At 45.7% G+C, this 27,500-nt stretch overlaps 1 protein-coding gene across 3 annotated transcripts in view; it reads right to left on the minus strand.

Annotated features, from left to right (window-relative positions):
- The window catches only part of cacna1db (calcium channel, voltage-dependent, L type, alpha 1D subunit, b), a 139,874-nt gene that overhangs the window by 18,004 nt on the left and 94,370 nt on the right, over positions 1-27,500 (minus strand). For all 3 annotated transcript variants that reach the window (XM_077230290.1, XM_077230292.1, XM_077230291.1), the window contains 10 exons: positions 25,699-25,809; positions 23,290-23,373; positions 19,864-19,992; positions 18,835-18,900; positions 18,668-18,759; positions 14,850-15,009; positions 13,469-13,596; positions 13,127-13,223; positions 12,510-12,612; positions 12,293-12,394 (listed from right to left, as the gene is read on the minus strand). In XM_077230290.1, the coding sequence (XP_077086405.1) occupies positions 12,293-12,394; positions 12,510-12,612; positions 13,127-13,223; positions 13,469-13,596; positions 14,850-15,009; positions 18,668-18,759; positions 18,835-18,900; positions 19,864-19,992; positions 23,290-23,373; positions 25,699-25,809 (1,072 nt within the window). The remainder of the gene's footprint in view (positions 1-12,292; positions 12,395-12,509; positions 12,613-13,126; positions 13,224-13,468; positions 13,597-14,849; positions 15,010-18,667; positions 18,760-18,834; positions 18,901-19,863; positions 19,993-23,289; positions 23,374-25,698; positions 25,810-27,500) is intronic.

Here is a 27,500-nt window from a genome sequence, read left to right on the forward strand (position 1 = left end):
CACACACACACACACACACACACACACACACATATATATATATGTATATATAAATAAAAAAATTCTCATTACTGTAATTCCGTAAATTACTACAGACTATTGAAGCAAAGTGCTAATTTTCATTTACCTTAAAGAATTGTTATGTTCTAAAAAATTAAATAAATCATGTGAAAGAATGTCACTCTTTTCTTTGAAGAAAATATTACTTTGTATGAAGTCACTGAAATTGTTCAAACTGTAAAGATGAAAAGTTTCTATTTTCTGTATTGGTGTTTGATGCTAGTGTGTTTCCTCTCAGTGTGTTCTGAGTGACAGTGTGTGTTATCTCAGTGAGGGTTGTGTAGTGTTGTTACTCTCAGTGTGTTCTGAGTGACAGTGTGTGTTATCTCAGTGAGGGTTGTGTAGTGTTGTTACTCTCAGTGTGTTCTGAGTGACAGTGTGTGTTATCTCAGTGAGGGTTGTGTAGTGTTCCCTTTCAAGGGAACTCGAGCTGCGTCAAGCTGTGGGAACGCCTCTGCGTGTGTGCGTCACGAAGCATGTATGGAATCAGTCCAATGGAGAGACGGAACGTCATAGGCGGGTGACGTCATCGACCAGGAAACTATAAAGCACCCCCAAAACACAAGCGTGACAGCTTCTTTGCCTTCAGTAAGCGTTACATGTGGATCTGTCTCAAGTGTTTTTGTCTGTCACTAAGCAGGAGTTTCACTATTTCAAAAAACTATATATATATATATATATATATATATATATATATATATATATATATATATATTATATTGAGAGACAATGGCGAGCGAACAACAATTTAAGAAGTGTGTTCCTCCCTGCTCGCGCTATTTAACGAGCGGGGATACACACAGCTTATGTTTTGTTTGTTTGGGAGTGCAGCATGCCCAGTCAGCTCTTGAGGGAGCTGATTGTGAGCATTGCGAGCGTTTGCCTCTTAGAACGCTCCGCTCCCGCCGATGACTCTTTGAAGAGAGCGGTTCGGTTCGCGATCCCCGCGGATCGGGTCCCGCTTATACCGAGGCTGAGCGGCGACGTCACCCGTGGGGATCGCAGATGGATCTAACAGCGGGGCTTGAGACGGGCTCTGCCCTATCTCAGCCCTTACCTGTTAGATCCAGTGCCTCAGTCTCGGGTTCGGAAGCACGCTCTGCGGTTTCTTCCCCCCGAACTGAGGCCCCAGTACTGCAACTATCCAGTTCCCTTTCGAGGGAACTCGCGATGCGTCACTTGACGCTTTGGGAACGCCCCCAGCGTGCATGCGTCTGAGCATCAATGTCAACTAGTCCAATGGAAAGAATGAGCGTCACGGGCGGGTGACGTCATGACCAGGAAGGGATAAAGGCTCACCCGGTGAAACGCGGCATTAGCTTCTGTGTCTCAGCAAGCGATCTGTGTCATTTTGTCTCTGTCTATTTACTGTTGTCTGTTGCGGAAAAGGATGGAAACTAAACAAGTGTACAAACAGTGTGCTTCTCCCTGCCCGCGTTATTTAACGGGTGGGGACACACACGAGCTTTGTGTCGTTTGTTTGGGAGTGGAGCATGCGGTCTCAGCCTTCGAGGGGGCTGAGTGCCAGCATTGTGAGATGTTACCGCTTCGCATGCTCCGCTCTCGCCTGTCACTCTTTGCTAAAGAGAGTGGGCAGGCTCGCGATCCACAGGGATCAGGACCCGCGTCTGCTGAGGCAGCGCGGAGAATGCATTCCTGGGGATCGCAAAAGGATCTTTCGGAGGGGTTGGAGACGGGTCCGAGGGCTCTTTCTCCTTCCTTACCCGAGAGATCCAGTGCTCTTTTCCCGGTGTCGGAAGCACGCTCTGCGGTTTCTTTCGCCCGGGGAGAGAGCCCTCCATTACTTTATTGCTCTTCCTCCGAGGAGGTTGATGCGATGAGTGTGGAGAGTGTAAGCACACACATGGGGGAAAGAGATTCACAATTTATTTCCCCAGCATATGATGAGCTGGTGGATGTTATGTCGCGGGCTGTAGAGAAATTAAATATTGAATGGCCATCTGAGAAGAAGGGCGCTCGTCCTAAAAGCAAATTAGATGAGCGCTTTTTATCTTCCACCACATTATCTCCACCACGAGGGCTTCCATTTTTTCCCGATTTGCACAATGAAATTTCTAAATCGTGGAATAAACCATACTCATCACGTCTTTTCAGCCCTCATGTTAACACTTATTCGAGAATAAGAGGGCTGAAAGAGTATGGTTATGAGGCGATGCCCCAGGCGGAAGAGAATTTAGCCAGTTATCTTTCCCCTGGTCCCGCATCGTCTCTGAAAGCCTCGGCTTTGCCCACTAGACCGCTTAAAGCCACTTCGGTGTTAGTGGGCAAAGCTTATACGGCAGCAGGTCAAGCTGGAGCATGTCTGCATACTATGGCAGTGCTCCAGGCTTATCAAGCTGACCTGCTGGGGGATCTGGATAGTAGTGAGGGAGTCAGTCATGACGATATTCGTGAACTTCGTCGGGCTACCGATCTTTCTCTCAGGGCTACTAAGGAGACCGCCAGAGCAATTGGGCGGTCTATGGCAGCCTTGGTAGCTACTGAGAGACATTTATGGTTAAATCTGTCTGAAATTAAAGAAAAAGATCGAGCTTTTTTATTAGATGCTCCGCTTGAACCTTCTGGTCTCTTCGGCGACGCAGTCCACGCGGTCGTCGAGAGATTTCAGGAGTCAAAGAAACAAGCAGACGTTTTTGAAAAGTTTATCCCTCGCCGGGTCCAGCCCCCTGGGGCTGCTGGGCGTGAGCAGCCCCAGCCGTCGAGCTCATCATATCGTGTGCATCAGAAAGAGAGTGTTGCGTCTCGTGCACCTCCACGTAGAGACTGGAGACGGACGCAACCCTCTCAACCGAAGTCTTCTAAGTCGAAGCCGGATCTGAGGACCGTTCTTCAGGCGAAGAAGACTTCGGTTCAAAAAAAAAAAAAAGGGTCCTGATGTTCATGCATCAGGCCTGTGAGGACAGCCCCGACCGAAGTGGAGCGGTGTACACCTCATTATACGGTGCCCGTTCCATTTCGGGGTCCTCACGAGACCGTTCTGCCAACCCTGCCACCCTCGGTGCTTCAGGGCGCAGCGGTCTCCAGCGAGTCGCTGATGCTATGCTGCGGCACAGCATCGGTTTCGCGCCCTCTGAGGGGGGCCTTAGAGCGGCCAGTTCAGGTAGTTCCTGCCATTATGTTTCAGGCTCCGGAATTGGCTGTCTCGATAACACCAGAGACCAGCCTCGAGAGGCTGGTTCCCTTAGTAAATTTTCTGGCAGCGTGGAAGCTTCTGCCGAATATTTCTCATTGGGTCCTGCAGATTGTAGAGAAAGGATACAGAATCCAGTTTGGTTCTCGTCCTCCTCGTTACAACGGGGTGCTGCCCACAGTGGTGCATCCCGAGCAGGCTCTGGTAATGGAGCAAGAGGTAAAGGCCCTGTTAGCAAAGGAAGCTATAGAACAGGTGTACTCACCCGACAGAGAGTCGGGTTTTTACAGCCGTTATTTCATTGTTCCAAAAAAGGATGGGGGGTTGCGTCCCATTTTAGATCTTCGTCTGTTGAATCGTTCAGTACAGAAACTGAAGTTCAAGATGCTGACACTCAAACAGATCGTGACTCAAATCAGATCCGAGGACTGGTTTGTCACGATAGATCTGAAGGACGCCTACTTCCATATCTCCATCCTCCCTCAGCACAGGAAGTTCCTAAGGTTTTCTTTCGGGGGCAAAGAATACCAATATCGGGTTCTTCCTTTCGGTCTAGCTTTATCACCCCGCACGTTCACGAAATGCGTGGATGCAGCTCTAGCCCCTCTCAGGCTTCAGGGCATACGTATTCTGAACTACATCGACGACTGGCTGATTCTGGCAGAATCAGAGCAGTTGACGGTTCGGCACCGAGGTGTCGTTCTCGCTCATATGCAGATGTTGGGGTTGAGGCTCAACGCCAAGAAGAGTGTTCTTTCTCCAGTACAGAGAACCACTTTCCTTGGTGTGGTATGGGATGCAGTGACGTTGGGGGCCACTCTATCGCCCGTTCGTGTAGCTGCTATCCTGACAGCCACCAAAGAGCTAAAGCTAGGCCAGTCACGCACTGTGAAACAGTTCGAGAGACGGTTGGGTCTCTTGGCGGCAGCGTCCAACGTGATTCCTTTTGGCCTGCTGTACATGAGACCTTTACAGTGGTGGCTAAGGACCAGAGGGTTCTCCCCGAGGGGAAACCCACTTCGTATGATCAAGGTCACGCGGCGGTGCCTTCGTGCCTTAATTATATGGAGGAAACATTGGTTCTCAACCCAGGGTCCGGTATTGGGAGCTCTTTGCCATCGTGTTACGATCTCGACAGATGCTTCCCTCACCGGCTGGGGAGCGGTAATGGAAGGCCGCTCGGTTCAGGGTCTGTGGAAAAGTCATCATCTTTCGTGGCACATCAATTGCCTGGAGAGGATGGCTGTCTTCAATGCGTTGAGACAGTTTCTCCCAGACCTGAGGGGCCATCATGTGCTTGTACGAACAGACAACACATCAGTGGTCTCTTATCTGAACCGTCAGGGGGGTCTGCGGTCGCGTCCGCTCTGCAAACTGGCGCACCAGATCCTCCTGTGGTCTCTGGGGAAGGTACTCTCCCTGAGGGCAGTGTATATTCCTGGGGACCAGAATGTGGGGGCAGACATCCTGTCGAGGCAGGAGCTGAGGCCAGGGGACTGGAGACTCCACCCCGAGGCGGTGGAGAAAATTTGGGAGTTTTACGGCCAAGCAGAGGTGGATCTGTTTGCGTCTCAGCACACGACGCACTGTCCACTTTGGTTCTCCCTTACTCACCCAGCCCCCCTGGGGCTGGATGCTATGGTGCAGACGTGGCCGAGGCTACGTCTGTACGCATTTCCCCCTGTTGCTCTGCTCCCAGGAGTTCTGGAACGAGTCCGCCAGTACGGAATAAGCCTACTGCTTGTAGCACCACGCTGGCCGAGTCGGATCTGGTTTGCGGACCTGATCCATCTCTTAGACGGTCCTCCCTTGGAGATCCCGATCAGGAGAGACCTTCTGTCTCAGGCCGGGGGCACAATATTTCACCCTCGACCAGAGATTTGGAACCTGTGGGTTTGGCCTCTGAGGGGGCCCAACTCATAGAGAGTGGTCTCTCAGCTGAGGCTGCTGAGACCATCCTAAGCTCCAGAGCTCCAGCTACTAGGAAACTATATGCGCTGAAATGGAAAGTTTTTTCTGTATGGTGTCACCGACATCAGTGGGATCCGGTTAACTGTTCTGTGAACACAGTACTCGAGTTCTTGCAGGAGCGCTTTACGTCAGGTTTATGTCCTTCCACACTTAAGGTTTACGTGGCGGCCATTGCGGCTTACCACGCCCTGGTTGGGGGTACATCGTTGGGTCGAGACCCCCTGATTACACGTTTCCTTCGTGGCACATTGAGGCTGAGGCCTGCAACTCGCACTAGGGTGCCAGCTTGGGATTTGGCAATAGTACTAGAAGGCCTGTCTAGGGCTCCATTCGAGCCCTTAGATTCGGTTTCAGAGAAATTTCTTACCCTTAAGACTATCTTTCTGCTAGCTATTTCGTCCCTTAAGAGAGTTGGAGACCTTCAGGCCCTTTCGGTTTCCCCCACTTGCCTTGAGTTTGCACCGGGGATGGTCAAGGCATTCTTATATCCAAAACAGGGATACGTCCCTAAGGTGCCGACCTTGATTCCGAGGCCTATCGTGCTGCAGGCTTTCTGTCCTCCTCCTTTTACATCTGCGGACCAGGAAAGGCTGAACCTCTTGTGTCCAGTGCGAGCACTGGATACTTATGTTCATCGGACATCTTCTATGAGGAAGTCCGACCAGTTATTTATTTGCTTTGGATCACCTAAGAAGGGTCTTCCTGCTTCTAAACAGACGGTTAGCAAAGTGGATAGTCGAGGCTATTTCACTTGCATACGAGTACTCTGACCATCCGTGTCCCTTGGTGGTCAGAGCTCACTCAACGAGGGGTATGGCGGCCTCTAAAGCCTTGTTATTTGGGGTTTCCCTCCAAGACGTTTGTGATGCGGCAGGCTGGTCCTCACCGCTCACATTCGTAAGGTTTTACAGTTTGGACCTGGATGCTGCCCCAGGTTCTCAGGTGCTTAGTGCTTAGTTCCAACAGACTGACACTCAGGTACTTGGAATTCTGGCGTTTTGGGTATTCTCGTTCCCAAAGCGTCAAGTGACGCATCGCGAGTTCCCTCGAAAGGGAACGTCTCAGGTTACTACTGTAACCATAGTTCCCTGAGAAAGGGAACGAGACGATGCGTCACCCTGCCATACTTCCTGCTTCCCTGTGATCGGCTTGCTTCGACTTTTTGAAGCTAATGCCGCGTTTCACCGGGTGAGCCTTTATCCCTTCCTGGTCATGACGTCACCCGCCCGTGACGCTCATTCTTTCCATTGGACTAGTTGACATTGATGCTCAGACGCATGCACGCTGGGGGCGTTCCCAAAGCGTCAAGTGACGCATCGTCTCGTTCCCTTTCTCAGGGAACTATGGTTACAGTAGTAACCTGAGACGTTCTCTAGTAGTAATGTTCTGTCTCTTATCGTGTTTTTAGCCCTCAAACTTCCACTTATTCAAACATTGTGGGGGCTAAATCTTATGGTTATGGGGCGATGCCCAAAGCAGAAGAGGCGCTTGCTAGTCATCTTTCTGCTGAAGCTGCATCTTCTTTTAAAGCACCACTTTTACCCTCTAAGCCTCTTAGAAGTACGTCAGCTTTAGGGGGTAAGGCGTATTCGGCGGCCGGTCAAGCCTTGGCGTGCCTGCACACGATGTCCATCTTGCAGGCATACCAGGCTGACTTATTAAAGGATGTGAGTGACACTCAAGAGGTCAGCACTGACGTAGTTTGCGAACTGCGTCAGGCTGCAGATTTATCTCTGCGCGCCACCAAGGAGTCGGCCAAGCTAATGGGCCGTACTATGGCAGCCGTGGTGGCCGCAGAGAGGCATCTATGGTTAAATCTCTCTGGTATGAAAGAAAAAGACAAAGCTTTTCTTTTGGACGCTCCGCTCTCTCCTCATGGTCTTTTTGGTGATTCTGTCAATACTGTCATAGATAGATTTCAGGAAGAGAAGAAACAGTCGGCAGCGTTTCAGAAATTTATGCCTCTTAAAATTCATGTCCCCGGTACTGCTGGGCGGGAGCAGTCCAGGCCGTCAGTCAGCTCCTCACATAGGGCGCAACAGAAGCAGAGTGTCGCGTCTCGCGCTCCCCCTTCCAAACAGTGGGACCAGACGCGGCACTCTCAGCCGAAGTCTTCTGGCAAAACTGATCTGAGGACAGTTATTATGGCTAAGAAGGCTTCGGCAAAGAGTAAGTCCTGACGCCACTGGCGTCAGGATGCTGAGGGTGGTCCCTGCCGTGGGAGAGAGGTGTTCACCGCATTACACGGTGCCCGCTCTTCTTCGGTGCCCTCAGGGGCCCGTTCTGCCAACCCCGCCTTCATGCCGGGGCACAGACGGTCCCAGCGAGCGCTTTCCCGAGGGACGCTCGCCCCCTCTGAGGAGGGTCTCAGAGCAGTTAAGCCAGTCGTTCCCTGCCGGTGCGCCGTTACAGGGCGCTGTGTTTGCTGCTCAAGTTACACCAGAGGCCAGTCTCGAGAGTTCTCAGAGGTTCTGCACACAGTAAAAAAGGGTTATATTATCCAATTCAGGTGTCGTCCACCAAAATTCAGAGGGGTTCTGCCCACAGTGGTGGGCCCCGAGCAGGCTCTGGTAATGGAACAAGAGGTGAAAGCGCTCCTTCAAAAGGGGGCTATAGAACGGGTTCCTCCTCCCAGGTTGGAGTCAGGTTTTTACAGCCGATATTTCATCGTTCCAAAGAAGGATGGGGGGTTGCGCCCAATTTTAGATCTGCGCCTGTTGAATCGCTCGGTAGGGAAGCTAAAATTCAAGATGCTCACTATCAAGCAGATCGTGTCACAAATCAGATCCGAGGACTGGTTTGTCACGATAGATCTGAAGGACGCGTACTTCCATATTTCCATCCTTCCACAACACAGGAAGTTCCTGAGGTTCGCCTTCGGGGGCGAGGCGTACCAGTACAAGGATCTTCCATTTGGCCTAGCTTTATCTCCCCGCACTTTCACGAAATGCATGGATGCAGCTTTAGCGCCCCTGAGGTTTCAGGGCATTCGTATCCTCAATTACATCGACGATTGGTTGATTTTAGCTCAGACAGAGCATATGGCGGTTCAGCATCGAGATGTTGTTCTCGCTCATATAAGAAAGTTGGGGTTGAGGCTGAACGCAAACAAAAGTGTATTATCTCCTTTTTAGAAGACCACTTTTCTGTGTGTCGTTTGGGATTCGATCTCGATGCGGGCGCGACTTTCTCCGACCCGCATCGCTTCGATTCTTTCAGCTATGAAACAAGTAAAGCTAGGCCAGCTACTCACTGTAAAACACTTTCAGAGACTGTTGGGTCTGATTGCAGCAGCGTCCAACGTTATACCTGCGGCATGTTGTACATGAGACCACTGCAGTGGTGGCTCCGGACCAAGGGATTCTCCCCGAGGGGAAATCCCCTCCGCACGATCAAAGTCACGGAGCGCTGCCTTCGTGCTCTGGTCATGTGGAAAGAAACCTGGTTCCTATCCAAAGGGCCTGTGTTGGGGGCTCTTTGTCGTCGCGTAACGCTAACGACGGATGCTTCCCTCACAGGTTGGGGGGCGGTCATGAGTGGTCGTCCAGCCCAAGGTCTGTGGCAGGACCATCATCTATCATGGCATATAAATTGTCTAGAGATGTTGGCGGTGTTCCAAGCTTTGAAACACTTCCTAGCAGTCCTCAGAGGTCATCATGTGTTAGTTCAGTCAGACAACATGTCGGTGGTCTCGTATATAAATCATCAGGGGGGCCTGCGGTCGCGTCCACTTTACAAGTTGGCCCGTCAGATCCCCCTGTGGTCCCAGGGGAAGTTACGGTCTCTGAGAGCTATGTATCTTCCTGGTTATTTGAATGTTGTAGCAGACTCCCTGTCGAGGCAGGGGCCGAGACCGGGGGAATGGAGGCTCCACCCCGAGGTGGTGGAGCTCCTTTGGTTGAGTTTCGGTCGCGCCGAGGTGGACCTATTCGCTTCCAAGGAGACAACGCACTGTCATCTGTGGTTGTCCATCAGTTAGCCAGCCCCTCTGGGGTTGGACGCTCTGGTACAGCCGTGGCCGAGGTCACGTCTGTAAGCTTTTCCCCCGGTTGCTCTGCTACCAGGAGTTCTGGAGAGGGTTCGCCGGGACGGGGTCAGCCTACTTCTAGTAGCCCCGTTCTGGCGGCCCAAGTATGGTTCGCGGACCTTATATCTCTTCTGGACGGCTCTCCCTTTGAGATTCCGATCAGGAGGGATCTACTCTCTCAGGAGGGCTGTACGATATTTCACCCCCGCCCAGAGTTGTGGAAACTGTGGGCTTGGCCTCTGAGGGGGCCCAGCTCATAGAATCTGGTCTCTGAACTGAGGTTGTTGAGACCATCCTTCACTCCAGAGCTGCGTCCACGAGGAAGTTATATGCCCTGAAGTGGAAACTTTTCACTTCTTGGTGTGCAGAACACCGGCAGGACCCAGTTAACGGCCCAGTGGGTGCAGTGCTGGAGTTTCTGCAGGAGCGTTTCTCTGCAGGGTTATCCCCCTCCACACTAAAGGTGTATGTGGCGGCACTAGCTGCTTTCCATGTCCCTTTCAGTGGAGTTTATCTTGGGAGACACCCACTTATAACTCGCTTCCTTCGTGGCACTTTGAGGCTGAGGCCTGCAGTTCGTACGAGGGTGCCGACTTGGGATTTGGCCATTGTACTAGAGGGCCTTTCTTTGGCCCCCTTTGAACCTATTGAGGAAGTTTCTGAGAAATTTCTCACGTATAAAACTCTTTTTCTGCTTGCAATCTCCTCACTTAAGAGAATCAGAGATTTGCAGGCCCTGTCAGTTGCACCCTCGTGCCTGGAGTTTTCGCCTGGTATGGTTAAGGCTTTTCTATACCCTAGACCAGGTTATGTCCCTAAGGTCCCTGCTAATGCTGTTAGACCTACAGTGCTGCAGGCTTTCTATCCTCCTCCTTTTGTGTCATCAGATCAGGAGAAACATAACCTTCTCTGCCCGGTTAGGGCGTTAGACGCTTACGTCCACAGAGCTGCCCTGTGGAGGAAATCAGAACAGTTATTTGTGTGCTTTGGGCCACCCAGGAAAGGGTGTCCCACGTCTACACAGAGAATGAGCAAGTGGGTGGTTGAGGCCATCTCACTTGCTTATGAGTCGGCTGGTCAGCCTTCACCTTCGGCTGTACGAGCCCACTCTACTAGGAGTATGGCTGCTTCTAAAGCATTGTTGTCAGGAGTATCGCTAAGTGATGTTTGTGATGTGGCTGGGTGGTCCTCACCGCATACATTTGTTAAGTTCTATGAATTGGACTTAAGTTCCACTCCTGGGGCGCAGGTGCTCTCGTCCTCTGTGCGCTAGTTCCCACATGACGGTCATTTGCTCCTATGGCGACGTGGGTATTGGCGTTCCCACAGCTTGACGCAGCTCGAGTTCCCTTGAAAGGGAACGTCTCGGTTACGTATGTAACCCTAGTTCCCTGATAGGGAACGAGACGCTGCGTCGTTTTGCCATACTCCCAGCATGCCCGTTAGCGCTTCCTTCAGGCCTATCAGAAGCTGTCGCGCTTGTGTTTTGGGGGTGCTTTATAGTTTCCTGGTCGATGACGTCACCCGCCTATGACGTTCCGTCTCTCCATTGGACTGATTCCATACGCGCTTCATGACGCACACACGCAGAGGCGTTCCCACAGCTTGACGCAGCATCTCGTTCCCTATCAGGGAACTAGGGTTACATACGTAACCGAGACGTTTTTACTCTCAGTGTGTTCTGAGTGACAGTGTGTGTTATCTCAGTGAGGGTTGTGTAGTGTGTTTCCTCTCAGTGTGTTCTGAGTGACAGTGTGTGTTATCTCAGTGAGGGTTGTGTAGTGTTGTTACTCTCAGTGTGTACTGAGTGACAGTGTGTGTTATCTCAGTGAGGGTTGTGTAGTGTTTTACTCTCAGTGTGTACTGAGTGACAGTGTGTGTTATCTCAGTGAGGGTTGTGTAGTGTTTTACTCTCAGTGTGTTCTGAGTGACAGTGTGTGTTATCTCAGTGAGGGTTGTGTAGTGTGTTTCCTCTCAGTGTGTTCTGAGTGACAGTGTGTGTTATCTCAGTGAGGGTTGTGTAGTGTTGTTACTCTCAGTGTGTACTGAGTGACAGTGTGTGTTATCTCAGTGAGGGTTGTGTAGTGTTTTACTCTCAGTGTGTTCTGAGTGACAGTGTGTGTTATCTCAGTGAGGGTTGTGTAGTGTTGTTACTCTCAGTGTGTTCTGAGTGACAGTGTGTGTTAACTCAGTGAGGGTTGTGTAGTGTTTGGCTGCACTGAGCCTGTGTTGAGCGTGTGTTAAGAGTTGTGTTGCTGAATGAGTTGTGCAGGTGATGTGAAGTGTTTAGCTCAGGTGACTGTAGTTCGAGTTTACACATGTAGTTCCAGTTGAGCTCACTGTCGTCTAGCAATAGAAAAAAACTGTAAGAACAGGTTAGGCAATATAAAATATCATTAACCTGATCTAAACACAAGTGTGTGTGTGTGTGTGTGTGAGTGTGTGTGTGTGTGTGTGTGTGTGTGTGAGAGAGAGAGTGTGTGAGTGTGTGTGTGTGAGAGTGAGTGAGTGTGTGTGTGTGTGAGTGTGAGAGTGAGTGTGTGTGAGTGCGTGCATGCATGCGTGCATGCGTGTGCGCGCGTGTGTGTGTGTGTGTGTAAGTGCGTGCGTGCATGCGTGTGTGTGTGTGTGTGTGTGTGCGTGCGTGTGTGTGTGAGAGAGAGTGTGTGAGTGTGTGTGTGTGTGTGTGAGAGAGAGAGTGTGTGAGTGTGTGTGTGTGAGAGTGAGTGAGTGTGTGTGTGTGAGAGTGTGAGAGTGAGTGTGTGTGAGAGTGCGTGCATGCATGTGTGCATGCGTGTGCGCGTGTGTGTGTGTGAGTGCGTGCGTGTATGCGTGTGTGTTATAGAGTGAGTGTGTGCGTGAGTGTGTGCGTGTGTGTATGTTATAGAGTGAGTGTGTGCGTGAGTGTGTGTATGTGTGTGATAGAGTGTGTGTTTGCGTATATGATAGAGTGTGTGTGTGAGAGTGCGTGCGTGCGTGCGTGGTATAGAGTGAGTGTGTGCGTGTGTGCGTGCGCGTGCGTGTGTGCGTGTGCGTGTGCGTGTGCCTGTGTGTGTGTGCCTGTGTGTGTGTGTGTGTGTGACCTCCAGCAGGGGGCACCACTTGGTCCAGCAGTTTCATGCTCGTTCTCTTCCAGATCTTCTTGATGACGGCTCGTAACTCGTCGTTGGCTTGTTCCAGATTGCCTGAGAGACACACACACACACACAGACACACATACACACACACACACACTCGTGAGTAAGACCACACATTCACACCAGCACAGATGGGTGAAAGTGTCCGTCACCGAAGCTTTACCTTCAGTTTTGATCTTCAGAGCGGTTCTGACCAGAGCGAACAGGGTGGCGTTGAACATGACCGTCCCGTCACTGTTCAGTGGCATATTCATGGCAACCAACCTCTGCAGACAGATTATTACTGATTATTATGAGAAAGAGGGACGTTTATATGGGTATAATGTGTGTTTATATTTTTACTTCCTCGTGTTAACAGTATTATATATATGACAGGCTGATAAACTTTCCCACCAGGATTTCACAGGAATTTTTTCTGATTTGTTGAGGCCTAAAATGACTGAATTTCCAGAATTTGACAGAAAATTTTGGCGATCATGATGTACTTCTATGATTCGTGTTAGTGACAGTAGGAGTGTAATTATAATTTTGAGCATAATTACTGAATTTGTGCTAATCAATAGTGACACCCACATAGAAAATCTTAATATTTGTGAGTGAGTGAGTGTGTGAGTGTGTGAGTGAGTGAGTGAGTGTGTGAGTGAGTGAGTGAGTGTGTGAGTGAGTGAGTGAGTGAGTGTGTGTGTGTGTGTGTGTGTGTGTGTGTGTGTGTGTGTGTGTGTGTGTGTGTGTGTGTGTGTGTGTGTGTGTGTGTGTGTGTATATGTGTTATTTGCAATACCTTGCAAGCCACTCTGTGAGGACACAGTTTGCCAAAGCCCAGTGGCGGCTGAATCCTGCGCAGCAGCGTCACCACATCCAAATGTTTGATACGGCCCCTGATAAACACACACACACACACACACACACACACACACACACACACACACACACACACACACACACACACACACACACACACACACACACACACACACACACACACACACACACACCCACACACACACACACACACACACCCACACACACACACACACACACACACACACACACACACACTGTATTTACTGTCAAACAAAACATACAGAGTGAACTAGAAGTACAACATCTTTTGTATGTATACTTGGCCTCGGGATCATATTCCGACCAGATCCTCTTGAATTCGTCTAAATGATGCGGTCCAAGAATCGACCAATCACGCGTCAGGTAGTCAAAGTTGTCCATGATGACAGCGACAAACAAATTAATGATCTGGGAGGGGGGAACAGTAATAAAACTGAGCAATCTCATTTGTGTCAAATAACAAAATAAAAAACTGTTAGTGAGTTAGAAAACAGTTCAGAGAGATGTTAAACAGAAAAAGACAATAACAACACATGATTATTAGAAACTGAATATGCTTAAAGAGGAACTATTCTGCCCTTTTACAAAGTCTTGATGCTGTTTCAGGCTCTACTAGAACAGGTTTTCCTGCTTGAATGTTGATTATTTTCCTCATATTCTCCATTGTTGCGGCTCCTCTCTTCGCAGTCTGTCAGTAACGCTCTGTTTACTTCCTGTCTCTATGAAGCCCCTCCTCCTGAGAAGCACACTGTGCTTTGATTGGTCGGCTGGATCAGTGTGTTGTGATTGGTCGAGCGCTTCGAGTGTGTTTGGGAAAGTCCCGCCCCTTCCCATAACCACCAGTTTAACACACTACAAACTAATTCCACCAGGCCCCGCCCCTTTATTCTGCGTATGAATTATTATAATGAGGAATATTGTGACGTGTTCGTTCCCGGAAGAAACTCTTTCAGGAGTTCAGAAACACTGACACTGATATAGAGAAGAACTGGAGATTTTTCATGCTCAAACAGCAAAATTACATACTAAAGAAAAATGGAAAAAAGCATCATAGGGCCTCTTTAAAGGTGCAGTGTGTGATTTTTAGCGGCATCTAGTGGTGAGGTTACGAATTGCAACCAACAAAAGTTACGGTGGCCGACAGGAAAATATGTCGTCGTCTGAGACAGCAGAGAGTAGCCAGTTCAGCAATGATGTTTTTTTACAAGGATAAATTAAGAAATTATGTTTACTTAATTATTCAGTAAAACTGCTCATTCTAAGGTAACACAAATATAACGGTTCATTAAGTAAGGTCTTTATACACCACTGAAAACTTCTTTTTCGAGGTAGTGAGGAAACGCGCTCTGTAGCGCTGTGTGTTCGCTGTCGGCTACGGTAGAAACATGACCACACAATATGTCGACCTCCATAGAAGGGGGCGCCCGCGGTTATGGAGATATAAATGTCTCATTATAAGGTAATAAAAACATAACGGTTCATTATGCAAGGTCTTTATACACCACTGAAAACATAGTTATGGATCTTATATTGCATTTCTGTCAATAGATCCTCAGAAATATTACACAATGTACCTTTAAGAATAGAAATTATGACATTTTCTGAGGTATTGACAAAACACTAATCACATCTTAAAAGCTGAAATATTTTGAGTATAATACCAGAAAAGCACAGAGCATGTAGAAGCTGATGAAGTAGAGGATGGAGAAGGAGCTGCCGCAGGTTTTCTCCTCTCCAGGGTTATAGTCGGACTCAGAGTCACACAGTTTCCCAGGCAAACACGCCAACATGATCTGCTGCCACGCTTCCCCCGTCGCACACCTGACACACACACACACACACCAGATGAAACGCAATCACAGACTGTCCTGTGCTTACACTATGAGAATTACTACAATTAATGGCTAATTCATTTTTTCAGACAGTTTATGAAAGCCACGGACTTACATAGTAGGAAAAATACTATGTAAGGGACTGTTCGGTATTTATGGAATGGACCACAGGAGGAAAATAGGGGAGGGTCATGTCTTTTTATTCTTTGTTGAGGGGAGGGTCATCCAACTTTTTTTATTCTAGGGGGAGGGTCACCCAACTTTTGTATTCATGAAAACAGCAACATTTCAAAGTGGCTTGTTTGGTGCATAATTGTCCATGTAGCTCTCTCAGTCTCGGCCCCCATCGCTAGCAGATGGGTCTGACCCAACAAAAATCAGACGCGAAAGATGAAGTTTGGCGCTGTTTGACAGTGCGCGCGCGCTTCGGGCGTACCCGCTCAGAAAAAGTGCATCATGTCAGAACAGAAGGCCAATGAAACGTTTACCCGGCAAAGCTTTAAAGTACGAGCAAATAACAAACTTTTGTGATTGCGAAGAAGTGCAGTGTTCTGTGAGTGTAACTCTACCGCTGCATTAACATGTGGTGTGAATGTACGTCGAGTTTTACATTATTGGGACTTAAGCCTTGTTTATACCTTCGCCTGGCTCCGCAGCGCGAGCCTCCCCAAACGGACAAGGCGTTTTGGCCGTGTGTCCACCAAAGCATTTTTTCACGCGGCTGGCGTATTTTTTCAGTTGTTTTCATGGGAGCGCCGCGTTTTTTAAACGCCATGAGCGTAGCGAGGCTCTGAGGGTTTTTCTCACGCTGAAGCGCTGAGCGTTCAGTGTTTTTTACTGGTCGCCGAGAGTTGAAGAATGTTCAACTTTGGGTAAAACGCTGCGCTCATCACTGTCACTTTTTACCCAGCCGTCCAATCACAGTGGAGGAGGGGCGGGACTAATATCACACCGACCAACTGTCACAACATTCTTTCTGTAGCTACAACGTCAACCAGCAGAGCTAACCGAACAAAATGGATGGAAAATTAATTTTTAGTATGAAACAAATTATCTATGAAATCAGTTACAAGTAAACTGTGCTGCGGATATTCTGTATCATAGCAACGAAGCGTCTCAACTGAAAAAACGCAGCGCTGCCAATACGCAATCAAGCGCCCACAGCTAGGCGTTTTCAGCAGAGCGTCTAGCGTTTTCAGCCGGCTAAAAACGCTTTGGTGGACACACGGCCTAATATTTATACATCGCACAGACCAGTCTTTTTGTAGATATCACACTGTACAGGATCCTTTTTAATGAACGTTTCGTGTAGTCTACTAGGCATAGAGATATCTGAAGATCTTTGCCAAGCGCAAACCAGTACAGAAGTAATCTATAAATTATCGGGGAGGGTCATGCCTTTTTTCACAATCATTTTGGAGGGTCATAGAAAAAATTATTGCTGGCGAAGGGAGGGTCAAGTCTACTTTAACTATAGATCTCGAAACGCCTCCGGTAGCCCCTTAAATAAAAAACGAAAGGACCCTAAGTCAATGGCTGTCTTCAACTGTCTGGTTACAAACATTCTTCAAAATATCTTTTTTGTGTTCAACAGAAGAAAGAAACTTGAACAATTTGAGGGTGAGTAAATGATGACTAAATTTCCATTTTTGGGTGAACTGTCACTTTAAGTAATTTTGCTTCTCCAGTGAATGTATCTTGATTTGAAAATGTTAACATCTTTAAAACAAGACAAAAATACTGAGGAAGAACATATTTTATATTTAGATTGAAAACATTAATTAATTTTTTATTAGTTAATAGCCTAATATTTGAATCCATTTTATTGCACGCTATTTTACTTGTTTTACACTGCTTTGATAATGAGAGTGTACAGATTTTGTCATGCCAGTAAGACTCACTAAATCACAATTCAATGGAAGTCAAACGTGTACACACACACACACACACACCGAGAGATACACTCACACACAGAGAGAGAGAGACACACACACACACACACACACACACACACACACACGTCATATGCTCTCATTGACAAATGTGGAACAACTAGTTCATGCGTTCATGACATCAAGGCTAGATTATTGTAATGCTCTACTGGGTGGTTGCCCTGCACGCTTAATAAACAAACTACAGCTAGTTCAAAACGCAGCCGCTAGAGTTCTTACCAGAACCAGGAAGTATGACCATATTAGCCCGGTTCTGTCAACACTGCATTGGCTCCCTATTAAACATTGTATAAATTTTAAAATATTGCTGATTACTTACAAAGCACTAAATGGTTTAGGTCCCCAGTACTTGAGCGAGCTCTTAACGCATTATAGTCCTTCACGTCTATTGCGATCTCAAAATACTGGCCAGTTGATAATACCTAGAATATCTAAATCGACTGCTGGCGGTAGATCCTTTTCCTATTTAGCACCAAAACTTTGGAACAATCTTCCTAACATTGTCCGGGAAGCAGACACAGTCTGTCAGTTCAAAGCTAGCCTAAAAACACATCTCTTTGGCCTAGCATTCACATAACACTCTATAGACTTCTATAATTCAGTATTAGGCTGCTTAGATTAGGTCAGCCAGAACTGGGAACACTTCTCTTAAATCCTGATGTACTCGTTACATCATAAGAAGAATGGCATCTACGCTAATTTTAGTGTCTTTGTTTATCCCGAGGTTTTCCCGCAGCCTGCCGGATCCAGGCCGTTTCCAGATCTGACGAAGGACTTTCGCCTGGACCCGATGACAATGCAGTGCTGAAGTGCCAACTAGCCTCTCCCTATGGAGGATCCCTATACCACTCTGATAAGATAAAATAAAAATTCTGCATTAAAAATTATAGACAAGTAGTTTGTTTAGGCATGGTGTGTAAGGAATTACAAACCTGCGCACATATATTCAAACGCACATAACTATAGAATCAATTCTTAATGCGCATGTGAACGCCATCAGCGTCTATCACAGGTTCACGTTTAAAGTCTGTTTAGAGAGAACAGTGTCGTCTTAGCGGCCCCTAATTTAATAACAAATGATCATTTAGACGGAAGTGAATCAATCAAAACTAACTTTAGCTGGAAAAAACATTTTTCAAGAACCACTATAAAACTAAACCAATCTCTGTTACCTTAAATTATATGTTTATCTCTGTAAAGCTGCTTTGAAACAATCTACATTGTTAAAAGCGCTATATAAATGAGGATGACTTGACTTGACTTGACACACACACACACACACACACAGACACACACACACACAGACACACACACACACAGACACACACACACACACACACACACACACACACACACACACACACACACACACACACACACACACTCACACACACACGTGTCACACACACACACACACACACGTGTCACGTCACACACACACACACACACACACACACTCACACACACACACACGTGTCACACACACACACACACGTGTCACACACACACAAACACACACACACACACACACACACACACACTCACACACACACACGTGTCACACACACACACACACACACGTGTCACACACACACACACGCACACACACACACACACACACACACACACACACACACACACACACACACACACACACACACACACACACACACACACACACACACACACACACACCTGAACAGCAGGAGCACAGCTTGTGGAAAGGTCTGGAAATTATTGTTACGATTGATGCTGGTTCCATCCACCATAGCGATCTTCCCGAACACCTAATAGAGTAAAACAATCTCATTATCATAATTCATAATACAGACTGTTACTGCAATAAACCCGCAGATGATTACCTGCATCCCAATGACAGCATAGATGAAGAACAGCATGGCGATGAGCAGAGCCACGTACGGAAGAGCCTGAGACAGAGGAATATGAATATGAACTGAATATTGCTCAATAAACGATACACGTACAGTGCTGCTAATTACATTACAGGTTCATTTATGTGTTTTTAAATCTGCAATCAAAGCTTCAGATGGACTACTATTAGTCTCAGATGTGAGTTACAATTGTTATCAGCAGACAGAAGACGTGAGCTTAAGTAAGTGTGTATCTCTTCTTTTGAAGTTTATTTGGTTCAGTGTTTTCTGTTTTCTCTTCCTGTGTTTGGTTCCGGTTTCTATTAGCTTCCATGGTTTCTGATTATGTTATCTATGCCTAGACATTTCGTTGTTAATAAGTCGACAGCATTGCTGAGTATTTTCTGCTTAAAACTGCAGTGAACCAAAGACAGTCTCAAAAACACGGTTTGAAATCGCTGGTGTTTCTGACGTCACAAACTACCTTGTAACCAATCAGATCAACGTGTGATCGTCAACGAGTGGATCTCTGAGTGATTGAGTGAGTGGAGGCGGGGCTCATTTGCATATTCATAGAACCGCGAATACTAAATGAGGCCAGGGTGTCAAGTTACATTTAAGATATTTTAAGGCATTAAGATTTTTTTTGAATATCAGATTATGTAAATGTATTCTAGCAGACCATATAAACAAAATTACGAACCAGTAAATGAGCATAAAAGGACATGCTTTTTGGTGGTGGTAAATAATAGCACAAATACCAGTAAATACTGCAAAACTTAGTAAGTCGCATTGAGTGATTGAGTTATTTAAATAGTCTCCTCCCATAAATTTTGTGTCTGAAAGGGAAACTCCAACAAATGCACATGCGATAAGGTCAGCCACACGTCTTTTGTAAATCCTGTCGTTTTTTAACGCCAAAAGAGGGTCCAAGCTGTTAGTAAATTTTGCATTCACGTAAATGTGATTTTTATTTGTACTGGAAAACAAGAGAAAGTCACGTGTTGCAGTGCAGTGTACCTGAAATGACTTGATGAAGGTCCACAAGAGCGTGCGAATGCCTTCTCCTCGGCTCAACAACTTCACTAAGCGCATGACACGAAACAGACGGAAGAACGTGATGGAAATCCTTGCGCTTTCCTCCGTGTTCTGAGAAAAACACCTCAAGTTAATGAACTTTAATGTGCTTTCTACTCTTTACTTCAATGTGTCTCTGTCACACATCACACAGTGTGTGGATTGCGTATGAACAGGACCGTGATTTTGAGTGTTCTGCCTCATTCACTGGTGAGTTTCATGCAGAGTTTATTCATGCACTGCAGGCTTCGCATTCTCAAACAGCAAACGCTTCAAGGCCCCATACACATGACAAAGATCTTGTCAAGACAACACACAGGGCATCTTACCCCTGACTATACTGCAGCTCCTGTTTGCTTCAACAGATAAAAGGCTCGTATTACATCTCACATTCAGATTGGTGCTTCTGAACACAGCAAACTCAATCCTGAATTATTGAGCTTTCGCATGATGAAGTACATGAAGTACAGTTCTGTCATGACAACTCTCTAAATCTGTTTGGCATTGTGATGATATGACGATGTTGTGTGTTTGATCTTGGCAGAATAGATCTGCTACGCCACTGCTGCTGCTGTCATTATTGCTGCTGCTGCTGCTGCTGCTGTTATTGCCACTGCTGTTATTATTGCTGCTGCTGCTGTTATTGCTGCTGTTATTGCTGCTGCTGCTGCTGCTGTTATTGCCGCTGCTGTTGTTATTGCTGCTGCTGCTGTTATTGCTGCTGCTGCTGCTGCTGCTGCTGTTATTGCTGCTGCTGTTATTGCTGCTGCTGCTGTTATTGCTGCTGCTGCTGCTGTTACTGCTGCTGCTGTTATTGCTGCTGCTGTTACTGCTGCTGCTGTTATTACTACTGCTGCTGCTGCTGCTGTTATTGCTACTGCTGCTGCTGTTATTACTACTGCTGCTGCTATTGCTGCTGTTATTGCTGCAGCTGCTGCTGTTATTACTACTGCTGCTGTTATTACTACTGCTGCTGCTATTGCTGCTGCTGCTGTTATTGCTGCTGCTGCTGCTGTTATTGCTGCTGCTGTTATTGCTCCTGCTGCTGTTATTGCTGCTGCTGCTATTATTGCTGCTGCAGTTATTCCTGCTGCTGCTGCTATTATTGCTGCTGCTGCTGTTATTGCTGCTGCTGCTGTTATTGCTGCTTTTATTACTACTACTGCTGCTGTTATTGCTGCTGTTATTACTACTGCTGCTGCTATTGCTGCTGCTTTTATTGCTGCTGCTGCTGTTATTGCTGCTGCTGCTGTTATTACTGCCTTTATTACTACTGCTGCTGCTGTTATTGCTGCTGTTATTACTACTGCTGCTGCTGTTATTGCTGCTGTTATTACTACTGCTGCTGCTATTGCTGCTGCTTTTATTGCTGCTTTTATTACTACTGCTGCTGCTGTTATTGCTGCTGTTATTACTACTGCTGCTGCTATTGCTGCTGCTTTTATTGCTGCTGCTGCTGTTATTGCTGCTGCTGCTGTTATTGCTACTGTTATTACTACTGCTGCTGCTATTGCTGCTGCTTTTATTGCTGCTGCTGCTGCTGCTATTGCTGCTGCTGTTATTGCTGCTTTTATTACTACTGCTGCTGCTGTTATTGCTGCTGTTATTACTACTGCTGCTGCTATTGCTGCTGCTTTTATTGCTGCTGCTGCTGCTGTTATTGCTGCTGTTATTACTACTGCTGCTGCTATTGCTGCTGCTTTTATTGCTGCTGCTGCTGCTGTTATTGCTGCTGCTGCTGTTATTACTGCTGCTGCTGTTATTACTGCTGTTGCTGCTGTTATTACTGCTGCTGCTGTTATTGCTGCTGCTGCTGCTGCTGCTGTTATTGCTGCTGTTGCTGTTATTGCTGCTGCTGCTGTTATTGCTGCTGTTATTACTACTGCCTCTGCTATTGCTGCTGCTGTTATTGCTGCTGCTGCTGTTATTGCTGCTGCTGCTGTTATTACTGCTGTTATTACTGCTGCTGCTGTTATTGCTGCTGCTGCTGTTATTGCTGTTGTTGCTGCTGTTGTTATTGCTGCTGCTGTTATTGCTGTTGTTATTGCTGCTGTTATTGCTGCTGCTGCTGTTATTGCTCTTGTTATTGCTGCTGGTGCTGCTGTTATTGGTGCTGCTGCTGTTATTGCTGTTATTGCTGCTGCTGCTGTTAATGCTGCTGCTGTTGTTATTGCTGCTGCTGTTATTACTGCTGCGGTTATTGCTGCTGCTGTTATTGCCGCTGCTGCTGTTATTGCTGTTGTTGCTGCTGCTGTTATTGCTGCTGCTGTTGTTGTTATTGCTGTTGTTATTGCTGCTGCTGCTGTTGTTATTGCTGCTGTTGCTGTTGTTATTGCTGTTGTTATTGCTGCTGCTGTTATTGCTGTTGTTATTGCTGCTACTGTTGTTATTGCTGCTACTGTTGTTATTGCTGCTGCTGTTGTTATTGCTGCTGCTGCTGTTATTGCTGCTGCTGTTATTACTGCTGCTGTTATTGCTGCTGCTGCTGTTGTTTTTGCTGTTGCTACTGTTATTGCTGCTGCTACTGTTATTGCTGTTGTTTTTGCTGCTGCTGCTGTTGTTATTGCTGTTGTTATTGCTGCTGCTGCTGCTGTTGTTATTGCTGCTGCTGTTATTGCTGTTGTTATTGCTGTTGTTATTGCTGCTATTGTTGTTATTGCTGCTACTGTTGTTATTGCTGCTGCTGCTGTTATTGCTGCTGCTGCTTTTATTGTTGCTGCTGCTGGTTATTACTGTTGCTGTTATTGCTGCCGCTGCAGAGCAAGTACAGGACTTGCTACTGCCAATATATGCACAACACGCTCTTGTGAGCAAGTAAAACATGCTCCTGCTGTACAATAGCTTACATGAATTACCCATAGAAAATCTATACAGGTGGGGCTGGGGAAGGTGGAGAGTTTCTGAAAGTGCACTGCAACTGCTACAGCAAATGCTGACCAAGTATTTGAAGGTTGAGCAGCAAGCTAATTGGCTACTGATACAGCAGGAACCAATCAGCTGTGCCCTAAAGAAAATCACGTGATTGCAAGCAGATTGAGGACCTATCAGTCTGCACCATCTAGAGTTTCATGACAGAACTTTGTATTCTACCCTCGGTGGGAACACTTACAGTTTAAACACATAAAAACACTGTAAAAAATGATATGATTAATAAGTCATGGCAACATATGTTTTTCCATTACTTTAACTGAGTGAGTTAAAATGAGTTGAAATTACTTGTACAGCCTATCTTTTGCACACTAAACAGATCAAATAATGTGACTACATCCTTATATCAGTAGTACGATGGGAAAACACCTTTAATATCTGAACAGAAACAGACAGAGAAGAGAGAACACAGTGCTGGGCCTGAATCACATATTTACTTACATTGACCTCTGTGATCGCAATGTCAACGATGCTACCAACAACAATTAAGGCATCAAACGTGTTCCATGCATCGGCAAAATAGTGCTGCGGACACCCAGCGAAACAGAGAGATGGGAGAGGAGAAGAGATGGATTGACAAAGGAACAGAAAAGAGGGAAGAAAAAGACAGAAGAAAAATCACAGTTTTGATGCTGCAGCCGCACACAGAAAGAGCAACACACTGTTTCTGTGTCTCATTCTGCTCCCTACCTCCCTATAATGGCAATCTGAGTATAGTGAACACTAAGGCCTCGTTTACACTGCAGGTCTTGATGCCCAATTCTGATTTGTTGCCTATATCCGGTTTTTTTTACCGTTCATATACACGTTCTTTCAATTGTGACCCATATCCGATTCATGCGTTTACACTTGACATACTATCTGAGACAACGCGCATGCTTAAAGGGGGTTCTTGCACAGATGGATGAACGTGAAATATGCTAGCTTTGCGATATATGTGAAGCCAAACATCACCATGATTTTGAGGCGGAGGACAAAAGGGCCATCATTGCAGCTGCGCATGTGCTTCAGTTATTGTGTGCGAGAGATCTCAGTACTGCTGGGAACATACAACACAATCTCATGAAAGTGCGTATCTATGCCACTAATTTTATTTCTCATGCCATTTATATGCCAAAAATAGTTTTTGCGTGCATGATACGCACAGTAAACCCCTTGGGTAGGATTAGGGGTGTGGAGTGCGTGCGTATTACATGCCATAAAGTGCATCATATGCACGTGAAAACTATTTTTGGCGTACATGGCACGAGAAATAACATTTATGCTATAGATACGCACTTTCATGAGATCGTTGCAGGCTTTAACGAGGAGCAGTGGGTCTGAAATTTTAGGATGACCAAGCCAACCTTTGATATGTTGTGTTAACGTGTGTCCACATTCCTCTCCTACGACGACACGATGTTTCACAGACACGCGTCAGGGTTTCTCTCGTCATTAAACCGCAGAGACGTAGCCTAATGCCTCAGAAAATCCCATCTGCCTGTTTACATGATAGTCGCATTGACACATATCTGATTTATATCTGATTTATTTCCACATATGAACGAGGCCTGAAACCGGTCTAGAAATATCCGAATGCATGCGTTTTTTTCCTGTTTACACTGTCATAGAGCACATCCGATCTGTGTCACATATGAGCAAAACATCGGAATTGGGTCACATTTCACTGACAGTGTAAACGAGGCCTAATTCAGCCACTAGCAAGGGACTTGAGACCATTAATAGGACACTGATGGTCCTGTTTCAATTATCACACATCTTTATTGCACCACAACTGTTAAAAGTCATGAAATGCCATCATGTCTTCGTCCTCCATTACTAAATAAGACATGATGACATTTCCTGTATGTGATTGTATTGAGAAACTAATGCTTGCTGGTTATTGCAATCATTGTGATATTTTTGGATATGACCAGTGCACTGAAACTAGGGAGCGGATTGAGACACATCCTACCACAACAACATCAGCTAGGCATTCTGGGTATTTATTTATAACAGTTTATTTGTTTTTCATAATAATGTTTATGTCACATACATTTTACCCTAAAATCAAAAGAAAAATATAGTATAGTATGCATTAAGAAAATGAAAACCTTTCCCATTGTGACATTCGCACGACGCTACTGTAATGTGTGCAGACGCTTCACTTTCTGGACTTTTTTGTGATTCTCAATATTCTCATTCATTAAACATGAGCAGAACTCATATCTGAACAAGTATAAATCATGGATAAAACAATTCTTGAGTAAATCATCGTATTGATGAGCACAGATTGTACTTCGTAAATGTTATGATCACTTAAACTAAACTGTGCATAGATGACTTTATTGACAATGATTTATACTGGCTTCTATTATAAACCATTATAATACAAATAATTTTAAATTTCATCACAAAACATTGTTAAATAGCAAAAGGCGCAAGTCTCTTTATTTATTAGTAAGCACAAATATTTTTCTGCATAATAACAATTTGATATCTTCTTATCTGACATATTTGCTTATTATTTTGCTATGGCTTAAATTCTGTAACCATAAGACTTCTTAAAGCATGTTCTGTGTCAGACACATCTATAAACACAGCACACTGAAGGACAAGTGACCAACTAAACGTACACAAACGCCAGCTAGCAGAAGTGAGGGTCAGACGGGCGAGAGGAAAGACGGGCGTCTACCTGACTCAGAACGATGTCTACTACGCTGCCAATCACCACCAGTGCATCAAACCCATTCCAGGGATCCACACAATAACCCTAATCAGACACACAGCGGCGGGGGGGACAGGAGAGCAGAAGGGTTAGACATCACAGGACAGGGGCACAAGCTTTACACTGACTACACAAACACATACCTTCGGTTGGAACGCTACCAGTTTGAGAATCATTTCAACTGCGAAGACCCCCGTGAACACCATGTTCAAAATGTCCATCCCATAATTGAAAAGCCGTGACTGTCCCTGATGCTGAGTATAATACATAGAAAAGTCAAAATGAACATCATTTGGCCTTTGAGTTTCATTTTTACACTCCTGTGAAAATAAAAGTCATAGCTAGACAATTGCATGTTCCTAGTCACCCTGGTGTGCAAAAAAAAAAAAAGGTAATTATTAATGGGAATATATACTTCTGACCACAACTGTAAACTACGATGGAAGCCAATTAAGAAAATCCCTCTATGCACACCAAAAAACTTGCCTGACTTTGGCTCAGCAGAGGATGTGATTGGATAACTGGACTAACCAGTGGACCAATCAAATCACAGCATCTCAAATGTTGTTAAAGTGCCCCATTTATACTATTTTAAAGGTTCCTATTTATGTTTTGGAGGTTTCCTACAACAGGTTAACATTTAACTTTAAATTTCTCATTATATTAATTGCAGCATCAGCTCTTTTCTCTCAGTGTCTGAAACGGTTCGATCAAGGATTCAGTCTCTCTAAGCCCCGCCTCTCTGAGAGCTGCTCTGCTCTGATTGGCCAGAAAGCAAACGCTCATCATCATATCTGTATCTCAGCTCTTGATCACAGTGATACGAACAGTAACGATGGCGTGGGTTTTACCGTATCAATCTCATCAAAGTGGATTTGCTTTGTCAGCAGAAAACAGTGTCTTCTCGACATGAACAACACGAACCAAACTCTCCCAGTCTCTGATACACTAGTGTTAGAGGGCGGAGCTAAGAGACGCTGATCAGCCAATCAAGACCAGAGGCTGTAATTATGCAAATTAGTGACAAACATACACAGGTTCAGCATGAAGTGAGACTGAATTACTGACGACTCGTTTCAGTTCAGAATCACTTCTTTCTGTTATGAGGCAATAACTCAATTTATAGCCAAATCCAAAATTTATTCAGACACCAACATTTCAACCTTTCTCACATGATCACAGTTTATTCACTATAGTTTAGAAAATGGTAATAAAATGTTATTATGATATTTCACAGGTTTTGTCCGTCCTTCTGTTAGACTCTCACACATGAATTATGTTGAATATATGTCAGCTGTTAAATTTAACTACACAATTAGATAATACCAGTTTAGCTCAACCAGTTTAACCAAGCAATGCTTCATGTTGTTCAGTCTGTGGTGTAAAAAGCTGCATTAGTTATTAAAGAAAAAACACTTCAGCAAAACATGATCAGCTCAAAGTGTCCACATCATTTTAATAACTTTTATTGCTAGTCACTGTATGAAGAATATTTGGGTCACAGTTTACTTTATTTTGCTCTCCTCACTTACATAAATGATCTATAGTGTCCTGCACACACTAGTAAAAAAAATAAACAAAATTATATATGGTGTCTGAATAAGTTTTGGTTTGACTGTATCTGCACTTTGATCCGTGAAACTTTGCAGACCTTTTACATTCACAAACAGATTTATTACACACTACATGAAAGGGAATATCAAACAAAAAAAAGCTTAATTGGGGCACTTAAATGTTTTAAGCTCTTTGTTTTATGACTGACAAGGTGTGTTTGTTGGCTGAAACCTTTGCTAATGTTGTGGAAAAATTTGTTGATTTAAGACTTGTGTTTTTTGTGCACTATGGATGTGAAATTTACTCCTGTTTGAAGCTGAAAGTCGGTAAAGAGTTAAAAAAGTCCATTGTAAAACACTGTAATGTGGTGATGACATATTCAGGACCTCTT

The sequence above is a fragment of the Siphateles boraxobius genome, unplaced genomic scaffold, assembly GCF_051911475.1.
Source record: "Siphateles boraxobius isolate OS27281-9 unplaced genomic scaffold, OSU_SipBor_1 141, whole genome shotgun sequence".
Classification (NCBI taxonomy): domain Eukaryota; kingdom Metazoa; phylum Chordata; class Actinopteri; order Cypriniformes; family Leuciscidae; genus Siphateles; species Siphateles boraxobius.